This window comes from Trachinotus anak, unplaced genomic scaffold, assembly GCF_046630095.1.
Source record: "Trachinotus anak isolate AG129_WGS33_773 ecotype Australia unplaced genomic scaffold, CSIRO_AGI_Tana_v1 ptg000004l, whole genome shotgun sequence".
Classification (NCBI taxonomy): Eukaryota; Metazoa; Chordata; class Actinopteri; order Carangiformes; family Carangidae; genus Trachinotus; species Trachinotus anak.
This window is the reverse complement of record NW_027273855.1, coordinates 14,733,688-14,754,631: the sequence shown is the minus strand read 5'-3', so window position 1 is coordinate 14,754,631 and position 20,944 is coordinate 14,733,688. Positions and strand designations below refer to the sequence as shown.

Below are 20,944 nucleotides of genomic sequence, written 5' to 3'. Positions count from 1 at the left end.
AGGTAAGTATTGAGACATTCAGAGGAATGATGCTGCATGTTCAGGTTCCTCATTCGTTCTTTTTCAGGTAGTGATAATCTTTGACCATCATGACAGACGTTTTCAGGAACAACCATGGAAAGGCTATCTCTGAGTCAAATACCTATTTTCTCATGTTGCTCTGAGCTCTGTGCAATAAAGATCATTTCACCTCCAGCTCATTCAAAAAAAAATAAAAAGATTAATGTACATCTTTAATATTGTCACCATGGGGTTAAGGCAGATATGTGAAATCGGATATCAACCAGACAGTGTGGGTGGTTCAAATTCACAAACTCATTCCAGTTGAGTACCAGTCTGCATGTGCATATTACCCTTTTTATGTTCCCTTATTTGCAGTGTGTTTTTTTATTAAATGTTAAATGTTTACAATGGGAAAATAAGCAAAATGTCATTTTTATATTTCAAATCAAGAGAGCTAATAATTATTATGAGAATAAAAAAAAAATGATACTCCATTTGCACTCTCTATTTTTTTCCCTTTCCCAGAAACTCACTCCAAAAATATTCCCTTTTTGATACCACAACCCAAAGCACACACTCATTTTGTTTAGTAGTGAGGTGGTTTTTCCACTCGAGTCTGATACAGCCTTCTGGATGTTCAGACAAAACCAAAGATGCCACATTCCTCCATCTTTAATGAACAAATTAAATGCCATGGAAATACCAGGACACAGAGAGGAGCTGGAGAACAAAAAACATTTACCATTAATTCTAGATTAGATTTTACACACTTTACACAGAGATGTTAAGCCTGAGGGAGTCAACTGCGGGCAGTTCCCACCCAGCATGTTGTGTCTATTTTTGAAGTCCAGTTGTTCGTGGCACTGAGGTGTACAATAAATAAAGGCTGACAACCCAGAGAGGTTCAGGCAAGCTGGAAAGAAGAGATGTCAAAGACTAATTGAAGCAAACAAACACAAACAGGGAACGTGGGCGTTGACCTGGGAACTGTGTCCAGATTCAAAACCACTGTGGTCACAGTAATAACAGGGTGCTCTCTGGCATGCTGTGGCGGTGGTTGAGTCAGGGGCTGGGTGCTAGGAACTTGGGTTGGGAAGTCCCTTCTTTGATTCCTGGTAGACATTCACCTTTCTTGACTCTGTCAGCCACCTACTTTTTCCATCTTAGAACAATGACAGAGAAAACATTGTGATTTATGCCTCAGTGGGATGTAATATTGGAATGAGCCAGACAAAACCTTCCATGCTCTCATGGCTTTTGAATATACAATGCCTTACTGAAAGTCTCAACTCCATTTTTGTTTAGCCCTCCAATTTATATGTATTTCACAGTACCCCAAACTTATTTATCCTTACACTCGTTGTAAATTTTTATTTGAATTATTATTTTAAGTGTCAATATTTGTCTTATCTTTTGAACAGTAAGTGTAATGCTGCTGTGAATCAGATAATCACTACATTTGTTTTTCAGTATTTTTCTTTAATAAATTTCAATTTCAGTTGCTGTCAAAAGAACCAAGATAAGCTGAACAGAGAAACATGTAACATAGAGTGTTATTAGTAAAGAGGATGATTGTTTTCATATATATCTTGTATATGTTTGTACTAAATTTAGAATATTTGTGGCAGGTTGAGCATACATGTGCAGTTTACTGGAGATTGTTATCAACTTTCAGATTTATTTAGTTTTTACTGTAACAGTGTGAAAATGTTAATTCCCTCACTTCAGATGAAGGAAAGTGACTGTGACATCTGTTTTTGGCCTTGCAATTCAGAGAAAAAGAAGGTCTTATACTTCCATGCTTATTTGAATACACCGCGTGCATTTTTTGCACACTGCAGCTGTTTGATGTTCAACTGACTTTTTCACTTTTCAAAAAATGGACCACGGTTTTCTTACATGAAAACCTGCTGATCCTATAAAGGCTTTGCAGTGGTAATTTTAAGTATAGACAAGGCCGCAACATATGTTGGTCCCACAGAAGGTGAATTATCAGACAAATATTTAAGTATGTCCATTCAATGATTTGTTGTCATCAACAAAAGCGTTTAAAAATGAAATCTATCCGCTCTGCTGTACACAATGTACAGTGAGGGGTCTTTTCCAGAGCATGAAAGGTTCTGAATATTTCATGTGATGTAGATTAGTTCCAAAATCATCTTTGTCACTGTGATGGACTGCTACTATCATCTCTCACAGTGCATAAAAATAAACATGCATTGCTGTATAACACAACAAATATGCAGCATCTCCACCATCAGTAACTGTGTGAAAGCTGTTGCACAATAAGGCAGTTCTACCTAACACATAGCCTTTGTGAGTTCACTGTTCGCAGTGCTTCAGATCAGGGCAATGAGGGGATTTTTTGTGAAGGATTTTAATGGTCACTTGCTATGTAAGACACGCTCCCCTCCATTCTCCCCCTGCTCCTCTTGCTCCCTTGGTGGTTGCTCTGCCAGATAGAGGAACAATGTAGTCTTTCTTACCTGGCGGAGGGTGTACATTCCATCTCTACTAAACTAAGTCTCAATCCAGCCTCCAACCCACCCCTGCTTGAACAGGGCCCTCACCACAACGCCGGCTGTGACTCCAGGTGCTCCACATCACACTCCTCATACCTTACGTTTGGGAGGATTTGAAAGGACACAGTTCTTGTACGGGTTTGGCCAGGACAGAAACAACCCTCCGGCTAGTTTTCACTCAATTTTAGCTATTTAACCCGATTGTTTTATGTGTATTGTCATTTCATAATTAGAATCAATATTGCTTACAGTCTTTTTCTCTGGATTTGTAAACACCTACCTACTTCAGTGTAGACTGACAGAATGATTGCCATGGTGTATGCCAAACTGTTGGTTTGTGGTTTGTCATGTGGGCAAAAGGGAAATTTGGAGGTTGGGGTGCAAGTGTGCTATTAAGGATACAAGAGTGCAAAAAATTGTGGTGTGGGTGCCTTACAGGAAGACTGCGTTTGTCTGCACAGAGCCATCCCATTTATGCCGGTGGCTGTATGAGCAGCTGAACAGAGAGAGACAGACAGTTGAATAAGAGATAGAGCAAGAGGACTCGCATGTTTTACATCTTGCGAACTGTTAAAAGTAAGCAACAGATCGACGTATGTTAAAAAGAATAGGATTCTCTTTAACTCTTACAACCAGGATTCTTTTTTTTTTTTTTTTTTTTTTTTTCCTTTTTACTCATCACCTGTTGAAGATCCAGAGAATGTTGCTCAGGTATGTTTACTCACATCTTCTCATTTGTCAGATCTTGACTCTTTCTATAGTAAGACTACAGAATGCTGAGAGCTTACAACTTTCCCATTTTTGTTCCATTACATTTATGTTAATGTAACTTCTCAGATAGTATGACATTACACAACAGCAAGAAACAAAGTGAATCTGTTGAACAATTTAATTGTATTTTTGCTGAAACTTTATTGAAGTTGCAAATGATAGACTTGAAGTATTACCACTGATTTCCTTTATATTTCTACAAGCAGTTTTCCACATAATAAATGTTATGAATTTGAAATTTAATCTTACTGACTTAATTTGACTCACTCACGAGTTCTTTATTTCACTAAATGATTTTACTGGTGAATAGAATTTTTCATGTTGACAGTGAATTATGATTCTTTACAGTAAAGGAAACAGCTGTAACATGACACCAGTTATAACAGGATATAATAGTTCTAACCACATGTTTTCAGAACATTAAAAAATAATTAACATGTAACAGGTGATGGCAAAGTAATCATCAATATTACACATTTGATACACAAAACTAGTTTTGCAGTCCAGTAAGAGGAATTTTGAAGTGCAGTTAAAATTTTAAAAAGGTCATGGAAACATTATCTGGTAGCGGGTGACATTGGAAAATCATGCTGAAATTTACCAAATTTTTACAAGTATGTTAAAAAAAAAAGAAGTCTGAGACAATCTAATTGATGCAGCATTAAAGTCTTTTCAGAGGCTGCACCCATAGAGCTAAACTGTAATCTGTGACACCTCCGAGTGGCACAGCCTGTTGTTGGTCCTTCACTCCAACTAGCCTGATTGTGATCACTTTTATTGAACACTTTTTAAATTTGAAATAACCTTGTAATTGTCAGTGGAATAGCCCGAGGCTCCCACTTGATGACAACACTTTTGGTATTTATCGATGGGAAGAGTCTTGCTTACTCAATAAATATTTATTGAATCGACACTGTATAAGGAATAACAGACAAATTATTAGTCTGTTGTAGTAGTTCAAAATAAAATCATTACACAAAACATGAGTTTTAAATGACCCACAGCAAAGTGTGTAAGGAGTTTTACCATTTATTTATTTGTTAGTTTATTGAACGTAGATAAACACTGTTACATGAGGGGAAGTAATACAATAGACGTCTGGGTACAGGCAATCTATCACTGAAAGTAATTTGCCACCTCTTCCCTTTGTGGGCTTTTAAATCCAGGTTAAAACTAAATAAAATTATACAACTACAGGTTAAAAACAATAGAATAGGTATACAGCTATATGATATCGATATAAAGCATATATATACAGTATGTACACATACATGTTTGTTACAAAACTCATTCGCTGTTCACATCTCTGTCGTTGTTGAAGTCATTGTTTCATTTGTGTACTGAAAACTTTGAATTCTGACTGTGCTTTTAATTCCATAACTGCGGGTTTTGAAAACCGAAAAGTTCTGAAATACAAGTTGGACATGCTAAAACTAGAATACCGAAGAGCCTAAGAGAGATGTTAGCCATACAACAAATTTTCCAAAGCGGTCATCAGGCCCCGCTCCGTCGAGTAGAGCATGCTGTTTTCCCGCAGATTGTCTTATCAGGGGTTGGCATAGCTGCTCCCCGGGACAGCTGATGGGAGGAGTCAACTCAACTGAACAGAATCCTTCATGTGTTCCAAAAAAAAACCTTAAACAACACCCAAACAGTCATTTATTTAGCACCGGCCGGTCTACACATATGTATTTGTACTGTATGTATTAGAAATGTGTGTTTAAAGGTGTGCTGTGACTTCACGGTTCACAGATACTTAGCTTGCTTGAATGTTTTTTTTAAATTTATTTATACTTTTTCTTGTATGTCAAAGTTTAGAGGCTGCGTAGGTGATTATATCTTGCTATTTTGTGTCTCCGCCAGGTTGAATTTTTGCAGCAAGAGTCTATCCTGAATGTGTTCAACAGCCAACTATGTTCTCCCACTGAGGAGAACCTGTGAGGTAGGTCTATTTATGAAGTGGGAAACCACAACACACAATCAAGCCTAGAATAGACTTATGAACAAGGTTTTTATCAGACGTCATTTTCTTTTCTATTACAAGGTATTAGCTACCCCAGGCCGACTGTGTGGAGGAGTGTCCATGCCAACTAACTTCCCTGGAGCCAGGTCTCATGGAGCTCCTCCAGACACAGAGATAGATGTGGCTTGGCAGGAGCTGATGGCCATCTCAGAGCTGCAGGTAACTCTTAAGCACTGACACACTGTAAAAGTCAACTTTTTTTATTGCAAAATGTTATTATACGTAGTGAGTCTTATGCCAGATATGCCAGTTACTCTATGTTATCACCACACCCCATACTGCATAATCATGGAGGTGCAGATTGTATTGTATTTAATGAATGCATATGCATACAATGTATAAAATATAAATTTTTGTGCTTTTCTGGGCCCTGAATTTAACAAGGTGTATAGCAATCAAAGAAGATTTGAATATATTTCACCAGTTAGTGTAATGAGTGAAAAATGTATTTTATATTCAGTGTCATATTGAACATAAAGTATAAAACACACCAGCTAAAAATGTGGTTCATAAATAAATACTAAACTGAACATTATTGGTTCATTCCAGTGGAATAGATACATATTAATCAATTTTCATGTGATGCCTACTGTTGTAAAACCAATACATACTCAGGTGATAAGGGCAACAATGGCCTATTTGAGTGATGGCAGGGTGAAGAGATTGTGAGAGGGGGCAAATGCTGTATGTCGCTGGTGGCCCCCCTGCACCGCACAATAGCCATCTGTGTCCAGGTGAAACCTGATCACATCTATGAAAGCCCTTCATAGCCCCGGGGTGGCATGCTGAAGTGGGGGCAAACTTTGCTCTATGGCAGACCAGAAGAATTGTGAAAAATACACTAATTAACGCAGAGGAGTTTTGAATTTAATTGTCTTCCATCATTTTGTTTCTGTCACTATATGTGTGTGCCTGTCAATCGTATAACTAGGTGAGCCCCCTTTTGTTTTTGTCACAGGAGTTTGAAGTCCCCACCGAAGGCTCATATGAAACAACACAGTACCAAACCATGGAGCCCATGGTCCCTGTGGGAGGGTATGGGATGTCTCAGTCTCATTCTGAGCGTCCTCCTGCTGCTTGTGAGCTCAGCTCTGCTGACACTTACAACGGATGTTACTCTGAAGAGGTGCCTGTCTGTCATCGTCCAGGAAGCAACGCAGGGGCAATGTACGCACACTCTGAGTCTCAGCTCAATCAAAGAATGCTTCCCATCTCTTCTCAAGCACAGCCCTCGCTCATGATTCTTAGGGAACAGATGAACATGTCAGGTACCAGTCATGGGCACAGAAGAGCCAATGCTTGTTCTTCTCAGGGTCTAAATCGGCACATGCTGTGGACTACACATGGACAAATGTCACATGTTCGCTCAGCTGATGATCTGGAGTCAGACTCTGGTCTGTCTCTGGGTTCTAGTCCACCTTTGGCCTCTCCCGATAATCCAGCTGGCGGTGCACCAGGTTACCAGAGTGTAGACATGGGCATAGCATACAGTGATGGTGAACCAGACAGCATGGCCGAGCATGCCAGAAGAGCACACATGCAATACTCAGTGGACTACGAGAGTCAGTCTCAATCATATATACACTTAGGTGCACAGTCGTCTTATTTTTCACCCCAGCCCACTTTATCTCATGCACAACCCAGTGCTCTGACTCCGCGGTCAGTGAAGCAGCATGGTCAGGCTGCTGTTCTGAACAACCTGTACAATGACTCTGGGATGTCCAGCAGAGGGAGCTCACAGCATAACATGTACACAAAACCACAAGGAGGCACCCTGACTTCTGCTCCTCTGAGCAGAGATGAGCGGCGGGCAATGGCCTTGAAGATACCCTTCCCCATGGAAAAGATTATCAATCTACCTGTAGATGACTTCAATGAGCTTCTGACACAGTACACCCTGACAGATACTCAACTAGCACTGGTCAGGGACATTAGGAGGAGAGGGAAGAACAAGGTGGCAGCTCAGAACTGCAGGAAAAGGAAGCTTGAGAGCATAATTCATCTTGAACGAGAACTGAACCAGCTGCAGGCCCAAAGAGAGCACCTGGCCCAGGAAAGGGTCGAGTTCCAACGCAGCTTGGCCTTCATCAAATGTCGCCTTGCAGACCTCTATGCGGAAGTATTTTCTCACTTAAGAGATGAAGAAGGACAGCCATACTCGATAGATGAATACTCCCTGCAACAGACACCTGATGGTAAAATTTATTTGGTACCTCACACAGCTACGCAAAAGAGAGACCAATGCTGAACTGGAGATAATCTCATCACTTCTTTACGCTCTCGCAGCGGGTTTTCTGTCTGATTGTGCCAAATGAAAGTACTTTGGCTGGAAGCTACAAATTTAGCTCATGGGACTTTGGTTTTACCCTCATGAAAAACACACCATACACATGCCAATGGGCATTTTTTGTATGTTCTTAAAAATTGACTGAAACCACACCAGAGTATTTTGTAAAAAAATACTTTATTTTAAAAAAGTAAAAAGAAAAACAGTAAAAAAATTTTTTAAAAAGTCTTCAGCACCAGCATGATTGTTCATGTAAACCTGAAGGGGGAAAAAAATAAATAAATACAAATCTGGTTAATTAAAAAACACACACACACAAAAAAAAAAAAAAAAACACACCTGAAAAATGTGATGTGCAACATTTCAATGATTTGTACCTGTTTGAGCCATTGTCACTGAAATGATATCAGGTTTAGGAGACCATGTGTAGTTACCTAGAAAGCAGAAACACCAAATAAGCAAATGGCAATCTTTCAAAATAACTGTTCAATTAAACAGCATGCAATTTCATGTAGGACCTCTATGCACAATTAAGAGGCCAATTTTACCAGTCAATGGTGTAAGTCATAATAAAACTTGTTTGCACAAAAAAAAAAAAAAAAAAAAAAAAAAAGTTACGTCATTATTGGGCTACACAACTTTCTACCAGCTACATGACAAAATCAAGATATACTATCAGTAGTTGAGAAGTCTGGTCTTACCTACAGACAGCACTTAAGCCTTTTGGTAGCTGCTGCCTGCTAGCCTCAGGCTTCTGTTCTCACTCTCCCCTGCTTCAATGATCCTGGCGATGGTTTTGCTACTTCTCTCCCTCAGCTGGCTTCCATGGCTAGCCTCAAAGACTTTGCATGTAAGCTAGCATCCTCCAGAAGATCTTTGCAGAACTCAGGGTTGAGTCTTTACCAAGTGATGGGCTCTTTATGATTGTTGATGATTATCTCTGCATTTGCACACCACTTCTCATTCCTCACCCCATATTGTATTGGTATTTTAAAAGCATGGACTTATGATTCACGGAGCATGTGGTGACTAGTGTAGGGCTTCTTGCACATCAAGGAAATGGGCTTTTCCAGACTCCTCACAATGTGTAAAACACAACCCTCTCCCCCACTTAGTGCAGTGTCTAATAGTGGACCCTCCCTTTCCCAAACACTGAAGAGGCTAACAAGACTTTAAAAAAAAAAACTGAAAGATGGTTTATTTCAGCTTGATTTGATGCAGTTACAAATAAAAACCAGACCTTAAAGAAAAAAAAAAAAATCTACATAAAACCTTATTGGAATGCTTGCTTTCCAGAAACACATTTTGATGAAAAAAAAACAAAAAAAACAAAAAAAAAGAAAAACGTTTAAATGAAGACCCTCCATGATTTATCTACTGTACATCTCTTCTTGCAGCAGCTGTAACCTGCCACAACTGTTTGGCTGAGCAGATTTAGGAGGTAAACCTGCAGCTGCCCTGTCACTTCGCTTGCTCTCCTCTCCTTGCTCTCCTCTCCTAAGTACTCAGTCCTGTTGAACAATACGGAACAACATTGTTAACTGTGCACTGACTTTGTATGACCTGAGATCCAGTGAATTTTTAAATGGTTATCTGCACTTAACGATTCCCTGCAACCACAAACTCTGGTTTTATGATACAAAATTAACAGTGCAGGCATGCCTTCAACTTCTTACCGTTTCACATTTAAAATCGTCCTGGACGGCCATATCCGTTGTTTGAGCCACCTCCATAGCCACCTGGAAGCAGAATAATAATTAAAAAAAACAAAACAAAACAAAACAAAACAAAAAAAAAAAAACAGTCAGCCTGCATGCACGAGACAGAGTGACAGTACATTACACCTGCTGTCCATCTATAGACCCTTACCAAAGTTCCTGCCACCACCGCCGCCGCCGCCGCCACCAAAGTTGTTCTTCATTGGGCCAAAGTTAGATGCCTGGGGGTCATAGTGGCCCATGTTATTGTAGTTGCTGCCGCCGCCTCCACCGCCACCACCACCACAGTTGCCTACAAATAGATAATTTACAAACTTGTTAACCACAGATTAGATAACAGAATATAATTATAGTTCACATGGGCAAAATTCTTACCATAACCGTTGCTGTCATAACCGTTTCCTCCATAGCCTCCGCCTCCACCCTGGTTGTAACCTTGGTTATAACCACGGTTGCCTCCGTTATATCCACCAGGACCACTAGGACCACCGCCATAGCCTACAACATATATTACCTTTTAGTACACTGCCAAGCTTCAGTAGTGAAATTACTTTTATCTGATAAAATGGCTTACTCACCACCATCACCTCCATTGCAATTGTAAGGACCATCTCCATATCTTCCCCTGCCACCTAAAAGATGCAAATTTAGTTAGGTTTCTTTTCTTTTAAGTTATCAGACTAGTACAATTAAAACAAATTAGGTCAAGTCTGAGAATCCTTACCCTGATTAAAGCCTCTGTCGTAGTCATAGGGCCTTCCACCACTGCTGCGACCTAAGAACAAAAACAACCCGTTAGCTCTGAACAGTGCCGACTGTGCCAATGTGAACTGTGTTTGTTGTTTATCAATCTAGGTTTACAGTATAAAAATGGAGCCTACCTCTCATTCCCATCCCAGCACTCTGCATTTCCTGCCTTGTCAGGGCCTTCCTCACTTCACAGTTGTGAGAGTTGATTGTGTGATATTTCTGGACTGTGGGATATAAAACATTAAGTAGCCAATCAAAACAATTTGACACAATCTCCAACCGAAGATTTGTACTTACTGACAATCCTGTCGACTGAATCATGGTCATCAAAGGTGACAAAGGCAAAGCCCCTCTTCTTTCCGGTGTTACGGTCAGTCATGATATCAATAACCTCAATTTTGCCAAACTGCTGGAAGTAATCCCGCAGGTGTGACTCCTCTGTGTCTTCCTTGATGCCCCCAACAAAGATCTTTTTGACCGTTACGTGGGCACCTGGCCGGTTTGAGTCCTGTGATCACACATTTGTTGCTTTAACTACGGGTGCCCTTCCTTCACATGCAAATCATATCTGCTTAGGGTAAAACGTTGAATGATGTACCATATTGGGTTTGACATACCTCCCTAGAAACAGCTCGTTTAGGCTCTACCACCCTTCCATCAACCTTATGTGGGCGAGCAGACATGGCGGCATCAACTTCTTCTACTGATGAGTATGTAACAAAGCCGAAGCCCCTGGATCTCTTGCTGTTGGGGTCCCTCATGACCTGAAGGAAGAAGCTTCAATTATTCCCAGTCTTACCCACAGAAACATATGTTCACATGACACTTCATTTAGACATTTCACCTCGCTTTATCTAGTGCAGGAGGATGCAGTTTGTGGAGTTGTTCAGTGTGCTGTATTTTATAAAGGGTGTGTTTCTATTCTTCAGTCACACTTATTTACATCAATGAAGGTACAATAAACACCTCCATGCAATGCTGAAAATCATACAGTTTAAAACGCACTTCTCTAAAAATAAAAAGTGGCCTGCAGCACTGTTGTACTACAGATGACTTGAGCTGATCTGATAAGCGCATGGTGAGGGCAGATTTCATATTTCATCACCCAATACAGCAGTTGTTTTATCTAATGTGAAATGTCAGTGAAGAACATCCACTCAAACTTCACATTGCTTGACTCATCTGTCTTTAAGGTCCATATTTAATAGTCCATCATGTGACCAAAAAAAAGCATGAAATTGTCACATTTATGAAGGAAACACTTAAAGCAAAGCAAATGCTTAATGTTTTTTTTTTTTTTCTTGAAGGGGTTGCTAATCACAACAGCCGCTCCTTCTTCATCAAGCTCACTCACCACACAATCTGTAAGGCTCCCCCATTGTTCAAAATGAGCTCGCAGGCTCTCATCTGTGGTCTCGAAGCTCAAACCTCCGATGAACAGCTTGCGGAGCTGCTCGGGTTCACGGGGGACCTGGGCAGTGGACAAAGACACTAGCATCAAGACACAATAACCAGTACTGGCTACCATTTCTGCAACACACCGTACTAATCGTTGATTTATGCAGCCCTGCGTCACATATCAAAAAATCGGGCCGTGGTGGAGGAGGGAGACGTCGCCGCCATTAACGTTAGCAAACCGGTCAGATCATGTCGAGCACTTATCGCTACAATTGAATGCAAATACCAAACGCATGTTACGGTCAGTGTGGTGATCTTTCTCTTTTGTATATAATGATAGAGACTGTGAGAGTTTAGAGAAAGTCCAATACATGTGCATAACTAATCGCATGAACAATAGGCCACCACGAGGCCCAGCTGCTATAAAATGGCGGCTTTACGGCGCTTTATAGCCGCTGCAGCTCGGGATGAAAACGCAGTCTCCGCTGAGCACCGTGTGTCAAAAATGGCTTCTAATAACACGTGTTTTAGGACGCTACATTTGCAGGAAAAACATATACAATGTTTTCAGATGGTAATACTTACGTCTTTTGCCATCATGCGTCTAAACTGTTGAAGACTCCTTGTGAACTGGCCGGACAGAGGTGATCTGCGTCAGACGAGCACAGCCTGCTTCTCAACAGTACAATAAATAGTAACGTATACACCCCTTCCACGCTGTGATTGGTCCGTAGTTCCCGCTGCAGTCTGTCGTCAGCGGGTAGTTGAATCTTGATTGGACCAAATCGAGTCAATCACTACCAGCATCCAATCACCTGGTGGTAGGCGGGCATTTCACGACGACGAAACATAGGCCGTGGATATTAGGTGTAAAATCGTATTTCTAAGGTGTTGTAAGGTTAGTAAACGTACAATACGCACAGTAGTGTTGCAACCATTTATATACAGAGGGAAGGCACGAAAAAATAGCGATTTCAACCATAGATCACCAATCCTATTAATGACTCTGACTTTTGACTTGTGGGTGGAGTAGTGCAGCAACATCTATATTCGTTTCACTCTTACATAAAATTACATACACGCGTTCATTATCTTATGTGCACTTTATGTTGAGGGGCTTTATGTAAACGTATTGCAGCAAACCCGTCCCTAGGTCTTGCAGACTGGAGTCGTAAGGGCATATTCGCGGTGTGTATGTGGGTCATCAGCTGACCGAGGGGCGGGTACTTTCATTGTGCGCCTTTAACGCGCGCTTTTTACGCACAGACGAGCGCACGGCACCTTTTTGTGAACCAGGCAAAGACGCTAAAGTAGCCCCAGCGTCGGCCTTGCTGATTACAGGTCCACAAAAGACGAGGGTTATCGCTGCGGTCCAGTGGTCAAAACCGGAGGTCTTCGCATCCAAAGGGTGAGGACTAGTTTACACACCAAAGCAGCTTAATGCTGCTGCAAGTATCGTTGTACATGTGTGGTTTGGTATGACAGTTAGCTAGTGTTAGCTCGTTGAAACGTTAGCTTGCAGGCTACCTGCTTTAGCATGTTTGCTTTTCATGCCCAGTGGTTAGCTAGTCGCTTAGCAGACACAGCATCATGTCTACATTGCGGTGTGCACTTAAAATAAAGGTTTTCTGGTAATGTTATCTAACCCAAGTATTAAAGCGGGTGGACCGTTATCGAAAGGTGTTTGGTCAGCTAATCAAGAGATGAATTTTTCATTTAGTTGTGCATGTTGCAGCGTGGATAAACGACAATGAAACGCTCCCGTTGGATGATATACGATAGTATGTAGCTTAGCAAACCAGCGCCGACTACAAGTTCCCACTTCGTGCATAAGGTTATTCTGTTACTTTGCGCTGAATATATCAACCAGGGATCAATTCACATGCTCAAAAACATTAGCCTCTCATTCGTTTCTTCTCGTACAGGGAAGTACCTTTGGCCTGCAACAGCGTGGTGTTCAACAACAAACTTTGCTATGGGCAAAAAATCTCGCGACGAGGACTCCTCATCCTCTGATGAGGAAGAGTATGTTGTGGAGAAGGTGCTGGACAGGAGGGTGGTGAAAGGCAGGGTCGAGTTCTTCCTCAAGTGGAAAGGATACTCAGAGTAAGTTGTACTAATACCAGCGTGCTAACTCGTACTTGCACAAAACTCCACAGTAGTAATAAGCTACACAGTGCTGGGCTTTAGATAAGATTAAATATCACAAATATGTTATAATATTTTGGAGTTTATTGTTCGAGTTTTCCACCCAGAAACCAAATGGCAAAACAGCCATTGACATCTGATAATAAACTTAATAGTTCTTGGGTGTTGGACAGTTCGGTAGAATAAAACAAGCTATATGGATATCACCTTGGGCTGTGAAACATTGCAATGGGCTTTTTTTTTTCTTTTACTATTTTATAAGCGATAGTATGTAGTAAATAATCATTAGTTGTACCCCTGATATTGTTACCCAGGCAGTGCGTTATTGAGAAAGATACCACATAAACCCAGAAAATTGCATCGTTTTACTGTAATCCCTCTTTAAAGACTAGGAAAAGAAAATGATACAAGATGAATTACAGTGTTATGAATTACAATATATCAAGTTTGATACAATAGTGTTGATTTTCAATAGATCATTCATCTCTAATCAGTAGTGTTAATCAAGAGTTAGAGCTGTACTGGCATTAACTTGCTGCGCTGTGATCTTTCTCAGTAAGCACAACACGTGGGAGCCAGAAAAGAATCTGGATTGCCCTGAGCTTATTTCTGAATTCATGAAGACCTACAAGAAAAGCAGTGGTGGAAGCTCCACACCTAGCAGCGGGGGCAGCAAATCAAGCACAGGTCCCTTGGGACGCTCCAAAGACTCAAGTAGCTCAAAGAAGAGAAGCTCGGATGATGATGAGGAGGGTGCAAGTAAACCCAAAAAGAAAAAGGAGGTACGTAATATGTTGTTGTTGTGTTTTTTCAAATTTGTAGCACATCTAGATGGTATAGGCAACTGGCTGAGTGTTGTCAAATTTAAGTATAACCTGGTAGAAATTATGATCTAATTCAACCAAAATAAAAAAAAACACACAGAAGTCTGTTTTATTTAGATTATTTGCATGTGTGAGATTAACATCTTGTTGCAAGCTTTGTGTGCTGCACAATGGGAACTCGAAAGAAGTTTTCCACCCTTGGGAGACACAATAGTTATTCTCTTGATTTAAAAAGTCATTGTGTATATGTTAATTAACAGTTGATGGGTGTCTCCTCTTGGAGCTTTGCACAGTGCAGTGATTCGTTCAGCCTCCCCGATCTCTCCCTGTCTCTGTCTCAGACAATGGACCTGTCAGACTGGCTTAAAATCAACAACGCATATATGTATATTTGTATATAGGGAAGTAAGACCTGATCACAAGTGGTCACTCTGGACACATTTTAATGCAAGGTGTGAGCTGACGTACTTAGAGCTGTCCACTTGTGATTGGATCACCAAAGACGCATGTCAGTGCCAGGTCTGAACAGGCCCAGAGGTGGTCTGGTCTATTAGCAGTGTGAACACAAATCCATTCTGGGCCACATTGAAAGACTACTCAACTGACGTCCTTCGCCGCAGTCTGATAATCGGTCTCACCACAGTTTAATCATGAACCATTTAGTATAGTAACCATTTACTATTTTAAATGGCTAAAACCTTATTTCATTGTAGAGCTGTGGTATACGATGTGCGTGCATTGAATCAGTGGATTATGTCCTGAAATAATGGAGATTTTTTTTCTTCTATTGATATCAATTTATGAAATATTGGAAAATAATCATATAATATTCCAAAAAAGAGAAAAGCCTTTTTTTTTTTTAAATAAGAACTACAGGTGCATTGTGTAATTAATGCACTAATTTGCCAATATATCTAAACATAGTTAGTCTGCAAGTCTTACATTTGTTTGTAACAAACTTTTTTGTGTACTATATAAATGTTTTTCTGCACTTTCAGGATGACATTTTAGTTGCTCGTGGCTTTGAGAGAGGACTTGAACCAGAGAAGATCATTGGGGCAACTGATTCGTGTGGAGACCTAATGTTTCTTATGAAGTGGTAGGTTTTGTTGATATTCATCTCACTTTGCATGTGGAACTTTAGTTTTGGGCGAAATTTCTTATGTAAAATTTTATCACTATGCAATGCAAATAAATGTGTCAGATACAAATTATAAATAACATGAGCTTAGGTATTCACACTTTCCCTTTTATTTTACAAATAACAAAGATCACTTGAAAAACATAGTGTGCTAAGGTCAGGATGTAGTGTACTCGAAGTACGGATGGGTAACGAAACCCTCTATTAAACGGACCCACTGGGGCTTAATGGTAATATTGATAAGCTCTGACGATATTGCTTCTGCTCTTGGTACTTGAGGAAGTAAGAAAATAGATTCTATTTGTTGTTGCTACATAAAAGTTCTCTTGCAGGGGCAGCTCTGTGTCTTAAGCCCCTTTTCCACTGGTTAAAAACCCCACTAACATCAGGCTTTTGTTGGCAGTGGAAAAGGGTACAATCTGGAATCACACCCAGGTCAAATGACTCTGCAGTAGCTGCAGTTGGTTCCAACTCCAGTCAGCATTGATATAAACACAACATCTAGATGAACACGCTAATTTTTGCCCCTTTTCCTGCTGCGACGTTCAGAGCACACACACTGTAAACAGACCTGTCACCTGCTCAGCACAGTGCTGTTAAACCAGAAACCCCTCTGCCACAGTGTGTTCAGGGATGTGGTGAAGGTAGCCCCAAATTTAGTTTTGAAAACACACAATCATTGATCAAAGGCTCAAACTCTTACAGGAGCTCAAACCTGGAGATGAATTGTGGTTAAGACTTTTGCATGTGGGGGCAGAAACATGAGTGATCCCTCAATATATATATTGTAAAGGTCCGTCACATACAGAAATGCAGTTTTCAACTGTTTAGCTTGTAGTTCATCTGTCTTTGTGCCACGTGTGTTTGTTTGCTAGCAGCCTGCAGCCCACACACACACAGTTAACTGAATTATACAAACATGAGTTAATGATAAAAAGTAACCATTATCCATCTGATCATTATGGGAGTCATTCAGTTTGAGATCACTCAGAGCAGGGGCAGATTTAGTGATTTGGAGTTTGCTGCACAGTAAAAGTACTGTCAAAGAAAGTTAAATTGTTAATTATTACATTTGTTTCACATTTCCATCATTACAAAATCAGTCAGTAATAGTGATTTGTTCAAAACGATGCTGTTGTAGTTTGCTACTTAAGAATGTTAATTGATAAATCAAGGTTAATTCTGTTCTTTATTATTATTTTTTTTCCCTTACAAATTAACAAAAAGTAGTGTTTAAAGTACTGGATGCAGTATCAGTGAAACTAGTGATACTGTTAAAAATTGATGCCCATCCCTAACTGGAAGCTACAACTGTAGGGTCAGGACATTCTACCTTGTCTTTCTTTTTCATGAACAGTGAATGCATTAGTCATTCTCCTTAATCAGGAATTTAGTATTCGCAGTAAAAAAAAAAATGGTATTGGTGTTCTTCTGGTTTCTGGGTGTCGACCTCTGGTACTGTGGGTGTGTCTTGCAGTGGCTGCCATCTGTAGCGCTACTGCTTGCAACTTGTAATGGCGTGATTCTTTGAAATGGCAGCTCTCAATGCGCCAGATTGCTACTGGCAAATTACCCATTAGCAGCACTAATAGCCTAGCTGTCCATTCATATACAAACAGTAAGCCACACCATAAAATTTTATGTCATTACATATCGGTTTGATATATATATATATTGTACCTCATCACTCATGCTGGGTCAAATCCCATTTCAGGGTGTTTGCTGGCTCAAAATGAGGTAACAGTTGTACCATAGCTGTGTTTTGTTTATGTATGTATGTATTTGGGGAAAAATATATTGTATCTTTATGTAAACACGGTCACATCCCAAGCAGATTCACAAGCTTCATCTGCCTACTTTGCCTATAAGAAGTATTGGCTATGATTTAACTGTATAATGCAAAAGGAAGTGACAGTGATGTGGTGTTAAAATATTAAACGACTTTATTATTCCAACACCTCTTATTAAATAGCAGAACAGAAAACAGAAAAACTGTACAAATCCTCTGTTAAAGGAATTCCACTGAAAGCAGTTTATTTTATACTATTACATTATTTTCCTACCCCCCCCCCCGCCCCTGAGTTCTGAGATGCACAGTCCTGAAGTAATTTCAAAGACCATGCTTTGGTGTTTGTGTCTTGCAGGAAAGACTCTGATGAGGCTGATCTCGTGCTTGCCAAGGAGGCCAATCATAAGTGCCCACAGATTGTCATAGCCTTCTATGAGGAGCGTCTCACCTGGCATGAAGACAGTGACAAGAAGGAGAAGGATGCTGTCAGCGCGTGAGTGGATCACCTCAGGAGGACACAGGACCTCCTCCACTGCAGGGACAACCTTGATTCAGACATTTTTCACACCAAACCTCCCATCCTTCCTCTTTACCATGTCCAACAATGACACAAAGACAGCGGACACAGTCGTGTTATCTCCATCCATGCCCCATTGGAGCACAAGGGCCCAGACTGCTGAGAAGGATCCATCAGACAGGAGGAGAAGCTGTAGCGGACATGGGTGATATGCTACTGGGGAGGGTTTCTGCTGTTTTGTCTTTGTATTCTTTACCGTCTTTTTTTTTTTATGTCTTAACACATGTTTTAGTGCTTACAGGATACGGTTAAGTCACTAAGAGATTTTTCATTCATGTGCACTGGTGGCCATCTGTTAAAACTCAGAATATAGTCTTGAGAGCCAGAGTTGGTACAAGTTGTGTTAACCATGAGCTTGTCCTAAGTTGGGTGCTCATCCCCCATCTTAATGTAAGCAGTGCCCCTCTTTTCTTTAAGAACTTAGTATTGATATTCAGGAAGCAACCACAGCAGCACTTCCCTGGTTGCATGATCACTTCCTTTTTGTTTTTCTTTAGAACTTTTTATCTCTTGTAGGTTTTTGTTTATCCTTTCTACTGGGATAAAACTACTCAATTTGAAAACTTGCAGAGGACACCGGCCAATTATGTCTTTATAATGTAGTGATGATGTTGTTTTGTTTTTTTTTGTTTTTTTTTAAAGTGTAATTTTTTTTATCTCTTCTTTCCAGGTTTTAACATGTAAATGTTGTGTGGTGTTTTTTTTTTTTATTTCTGTGCTATCACCATTTGAAGAAAAGGACAATAAAACTAATTTTACTGAGTTTTGTACCCCCCCCACCCTTTTTTTTTCTTTTCAGCAGCAATGTTATCTTTGGATCAGTCTCACTCCCACAGGTTAGACAATCTTCATTGTACACAGATAAAAATTAAACCAGCATTCACACCAGCCGTTGGGGTCTGCCACCTTGTGGCTAAAAGATGAAGATCGTTTGGACTGTGTGGCCAGTCTGTATGACAGCTCTGCTGTTAATGACCCATTGATAATTTCTTTTTTTAAATCCACTCAGCATTTGAGTTTTCTTGATATTATTATCATGGTATTCAATGAAATATTAAAAGCTGTTTCTGATCAGGTTATGCATATCCAAGGGTTTATTATAATGGTTGTTCTTGACTGTAAGTATTAGAATTTGTCTGGGACAATGTTGCTTACTGGCAAGCAGAGGTCAGTTCTTATACACATGATGGATGCCAGTAGTTTGATCTGCTGTGCTCCAACATGGACTCTTAGGACCAAATGTTCAGTATCTACAGACTGAGATCAGCTTTTTTTTTTTTTTTTTTTTAAATTTTTATTCAGCATCATGAATGAGGGCTGTGACCTTCTCCCCTTGACATGCAGTACAATAATCACATCCCTTGATATCACTTTCATTGTCATTTTCTTTCATTAAAATATTTTGTCCTTTCGGATCCTTGAGTTTTGTCAGTTTTTGCTGGGGCAGAATTTTTTAAAAAGTAGACTATTTCTTGTGTGAATTAAATATTACAAATATGTGTACAGTAGCACCCTTTAATAAACATTTTCAATGTTAAAGTGGATGTCAGTTGGCTGTTATTTCCAGATGTGACTGAAATTTTTGCAAACAAACTATGAATAGAATTGAATACATACGCAATAACCTGCACTGTAGGATTAAATAAATTGTTTTGGATGAAACAAGAGTAAAAATACTATATTTAACCTAAACATCCGATCAGTTTTGGGGGAATAATAAAAAAAAATATAAGTTACAAATATGAGACCAGAAGCTAATTGATGAGGTCTCTTTCAAAATGAGACCATTTTATAAATCAATTTTCTCTGTAGAAGGGCACCAGCTGCTCTTAGCCAGCAGATGGCGCTGTTAAATAACACTGATGTAAAAGTCATAACTGTTTTTATGCAAGTCATTCACAATTGAAAAACTTGCATGTCTTACTACAACAACTTATAAATTAAGCCTTTCTGATCAGCCTGTATGGATTATCACCCAACTTTTACAGGGCCATGGATTCATGTAATGTCCGCTGACTAACATCATGTCTTTCACATCTGAGCCCACAAACTCATGTTATGCAGTGTTTAAAGATTTATTTAAAATTCCAATGGCATATCTAGAGGTGTCAAATACAATATGGCTGACTGAAATGTGTCTAAACTCCTTCCCCAGGTACCCCACTTCAGTCTGATCTGATCTAATCTAATCTAATTTTGGCATCATAAAAATGTCAGTGTAAGCATTACATAGCTTCAGTGACAAGCCATATTTACAGAATAAGTAATGCGATATGTGAGGGACAGCTTTTTTTCTCAATTTGAAACTTGACAGGAAAAAATGACAAGGAAGGAGCAACCAACTAGTTTTCATTACAGCTAGAGATGTGAGGAGGCTGGCTGCCGTGACAAAAATAGGAAATTAGTTATTTACGAAAATATTGTTTGTTATTTACTATGACAAAGAAAAAAAGTAGATTTAGAATAGTGTCTGTCTGCTATGGTAAACAACTGCAATATCAGTAATGAACTCCAGTGAAGGTTGAGTCTAATCCTTGTTCTTCTCTCACCACCTTCTTTTTCTTCCTTGCCTGCCTTTTATAGTGACTCATACACACACACACACACAAAGTGCTGCTCAGCTACGTCTAAAGTGATGGAATTTTCCTAGCAAAAAGGCTTTTACACTCCAAATGGAATGCAAAGGTCACTAGTAAATTTCCAGCCCCTGGGACCATTAAGCTGGGCAAAGGGAGCGAGCAGCAGGCTGTTTTATGGAGCCTGGAGCTGTCTGCTGACAAACCCAGGCCAGAGGGTTTGGTTGGGAAAGCCACAGTGGCACTCATGGGAGCGCTGCCTGTGATGTGTGTGGCATATACAGATGTAGAAGCAGTTCTGGTGTTTGGTCTACAGGCACGCAGACTGAAGCTTCATTGACACTAAACATCTAAATGAGGGAGATTCAAGCCTTTTGCTAGAGATGAGCATGTGCTGTTGTCTGGGAGGGGCAGTAT

The 20,944-nt window shown here is 40.0% G+C and overlaps 3 protein-coding genes across 5 annotated transcripts; 2 read left to right on the top strand and 1 right to left on the bottom strand.

Moving 5' to 3' along the window:
* Positions 1–3,026: 3,026 nt before the first annotated feature.
* nfe2 (nuclear factor, erythroid 2) lies at positions 3,027–7,831 on the top strand. 2 transcript variants are annotated; one of them, XM_071476281.1, is made up of 4 exons: positions 3,027–3,236; positions 5,160–5,238; positions 5,341–5,478; positions 6,278–7,831. In XM_071476281.1, the coding sequence occupies exons 2-4, from the start codon at positions 5,191–5,193 to the stop codon at positions 7,565–7,567; spliced, it is 1,476 nt and encodes a 491-aa protein (XP_071332382.1). In that variant the 5' UTR covers positions 3,027–3,236; positions 5,160–5,190; the 3' UTR covers positions 7,568–7,831. The 2 variants fall into 2 exon arrangements, with proteins under 2 accessions (XP_071332382.1, XP_071332384.1); XM_071476283.1 differs by lacking the exon at positions 3,027–3,236 and adding an exon at positions 4,938–4,995.
* On the bottom strand, positions 7,765–12,222 carry hnrnpa1b (heterogeneous nuclear ribonucleoprotein A1b). 2 transcript variants are annotated; one of them, XR_011690848.1, is made up of 12 exons: positions 12,058–12,222; positions 11,429–11,545; positions 10,692–10,838; positions 10,372–10,582; positions 10,206–10,298; positions 10,049–10,099; positions 9,903–9,956; positions 9,700–9,822; positions 9,476–9,616; positions 9,283–9,345; positions 7,984–8,040; positions 7,765–7,864 (listed from the first exon to the last, which is right to left on the bottom strand). XR_011690848.1 is itself a non-coding variant. In XM_071476285.1 (11 exons), exons 1-10 carry the CDS (start codon positions 12,070–12,072, stop codon positions 9,293–9,295), a joined length of 1,005 nt encoding a protein of 334 aa, XP_071332386.1. In that variant the 5' UTR covers positions 12,073–12,222; the 3' UTR covers positions 8,784–9,117; positions 9,283–9,292. The 2 variants fall into 2 exon arrangements, 1 of the variants encoding a protein (XP_071332386.1); XM_071476285.1 differs by lacking the exons at positions 7,765–7,864; positions 7,984–8,040 and adding an exon at positions 8,784–9,117.
* Positions 12,223–12,415: 193 nt separating this feature from the next.
* On the top strand, positions 12,416–19,366 carry cbx5 (chromobox homolog 5 (HP1 alpha homolog, Drosophila)). The gene is made up of 5 exons (XM_071476286.1): positions 12,416–12,880; positions 13,398–13,578; positions 14,177–14,402; positions 15,443–15,543; positions 17,730–19,366. The coding sequence occupies exons 2-5, from the start codon at positions 13,448–13,450 to the stop codon at positions 17,869–17,871; spliced, it is 600 nt and encodes a 199-aa protein (XP_071332387.1). The 5' UTR covers positions 12,416–12,880; positions 13,398–13,447; the 3' UTR covers positions 17,872–19,366.
* The last annotated feature ends 1,578 nt before the right edge of the window (positions 19,367–20,944 follow it).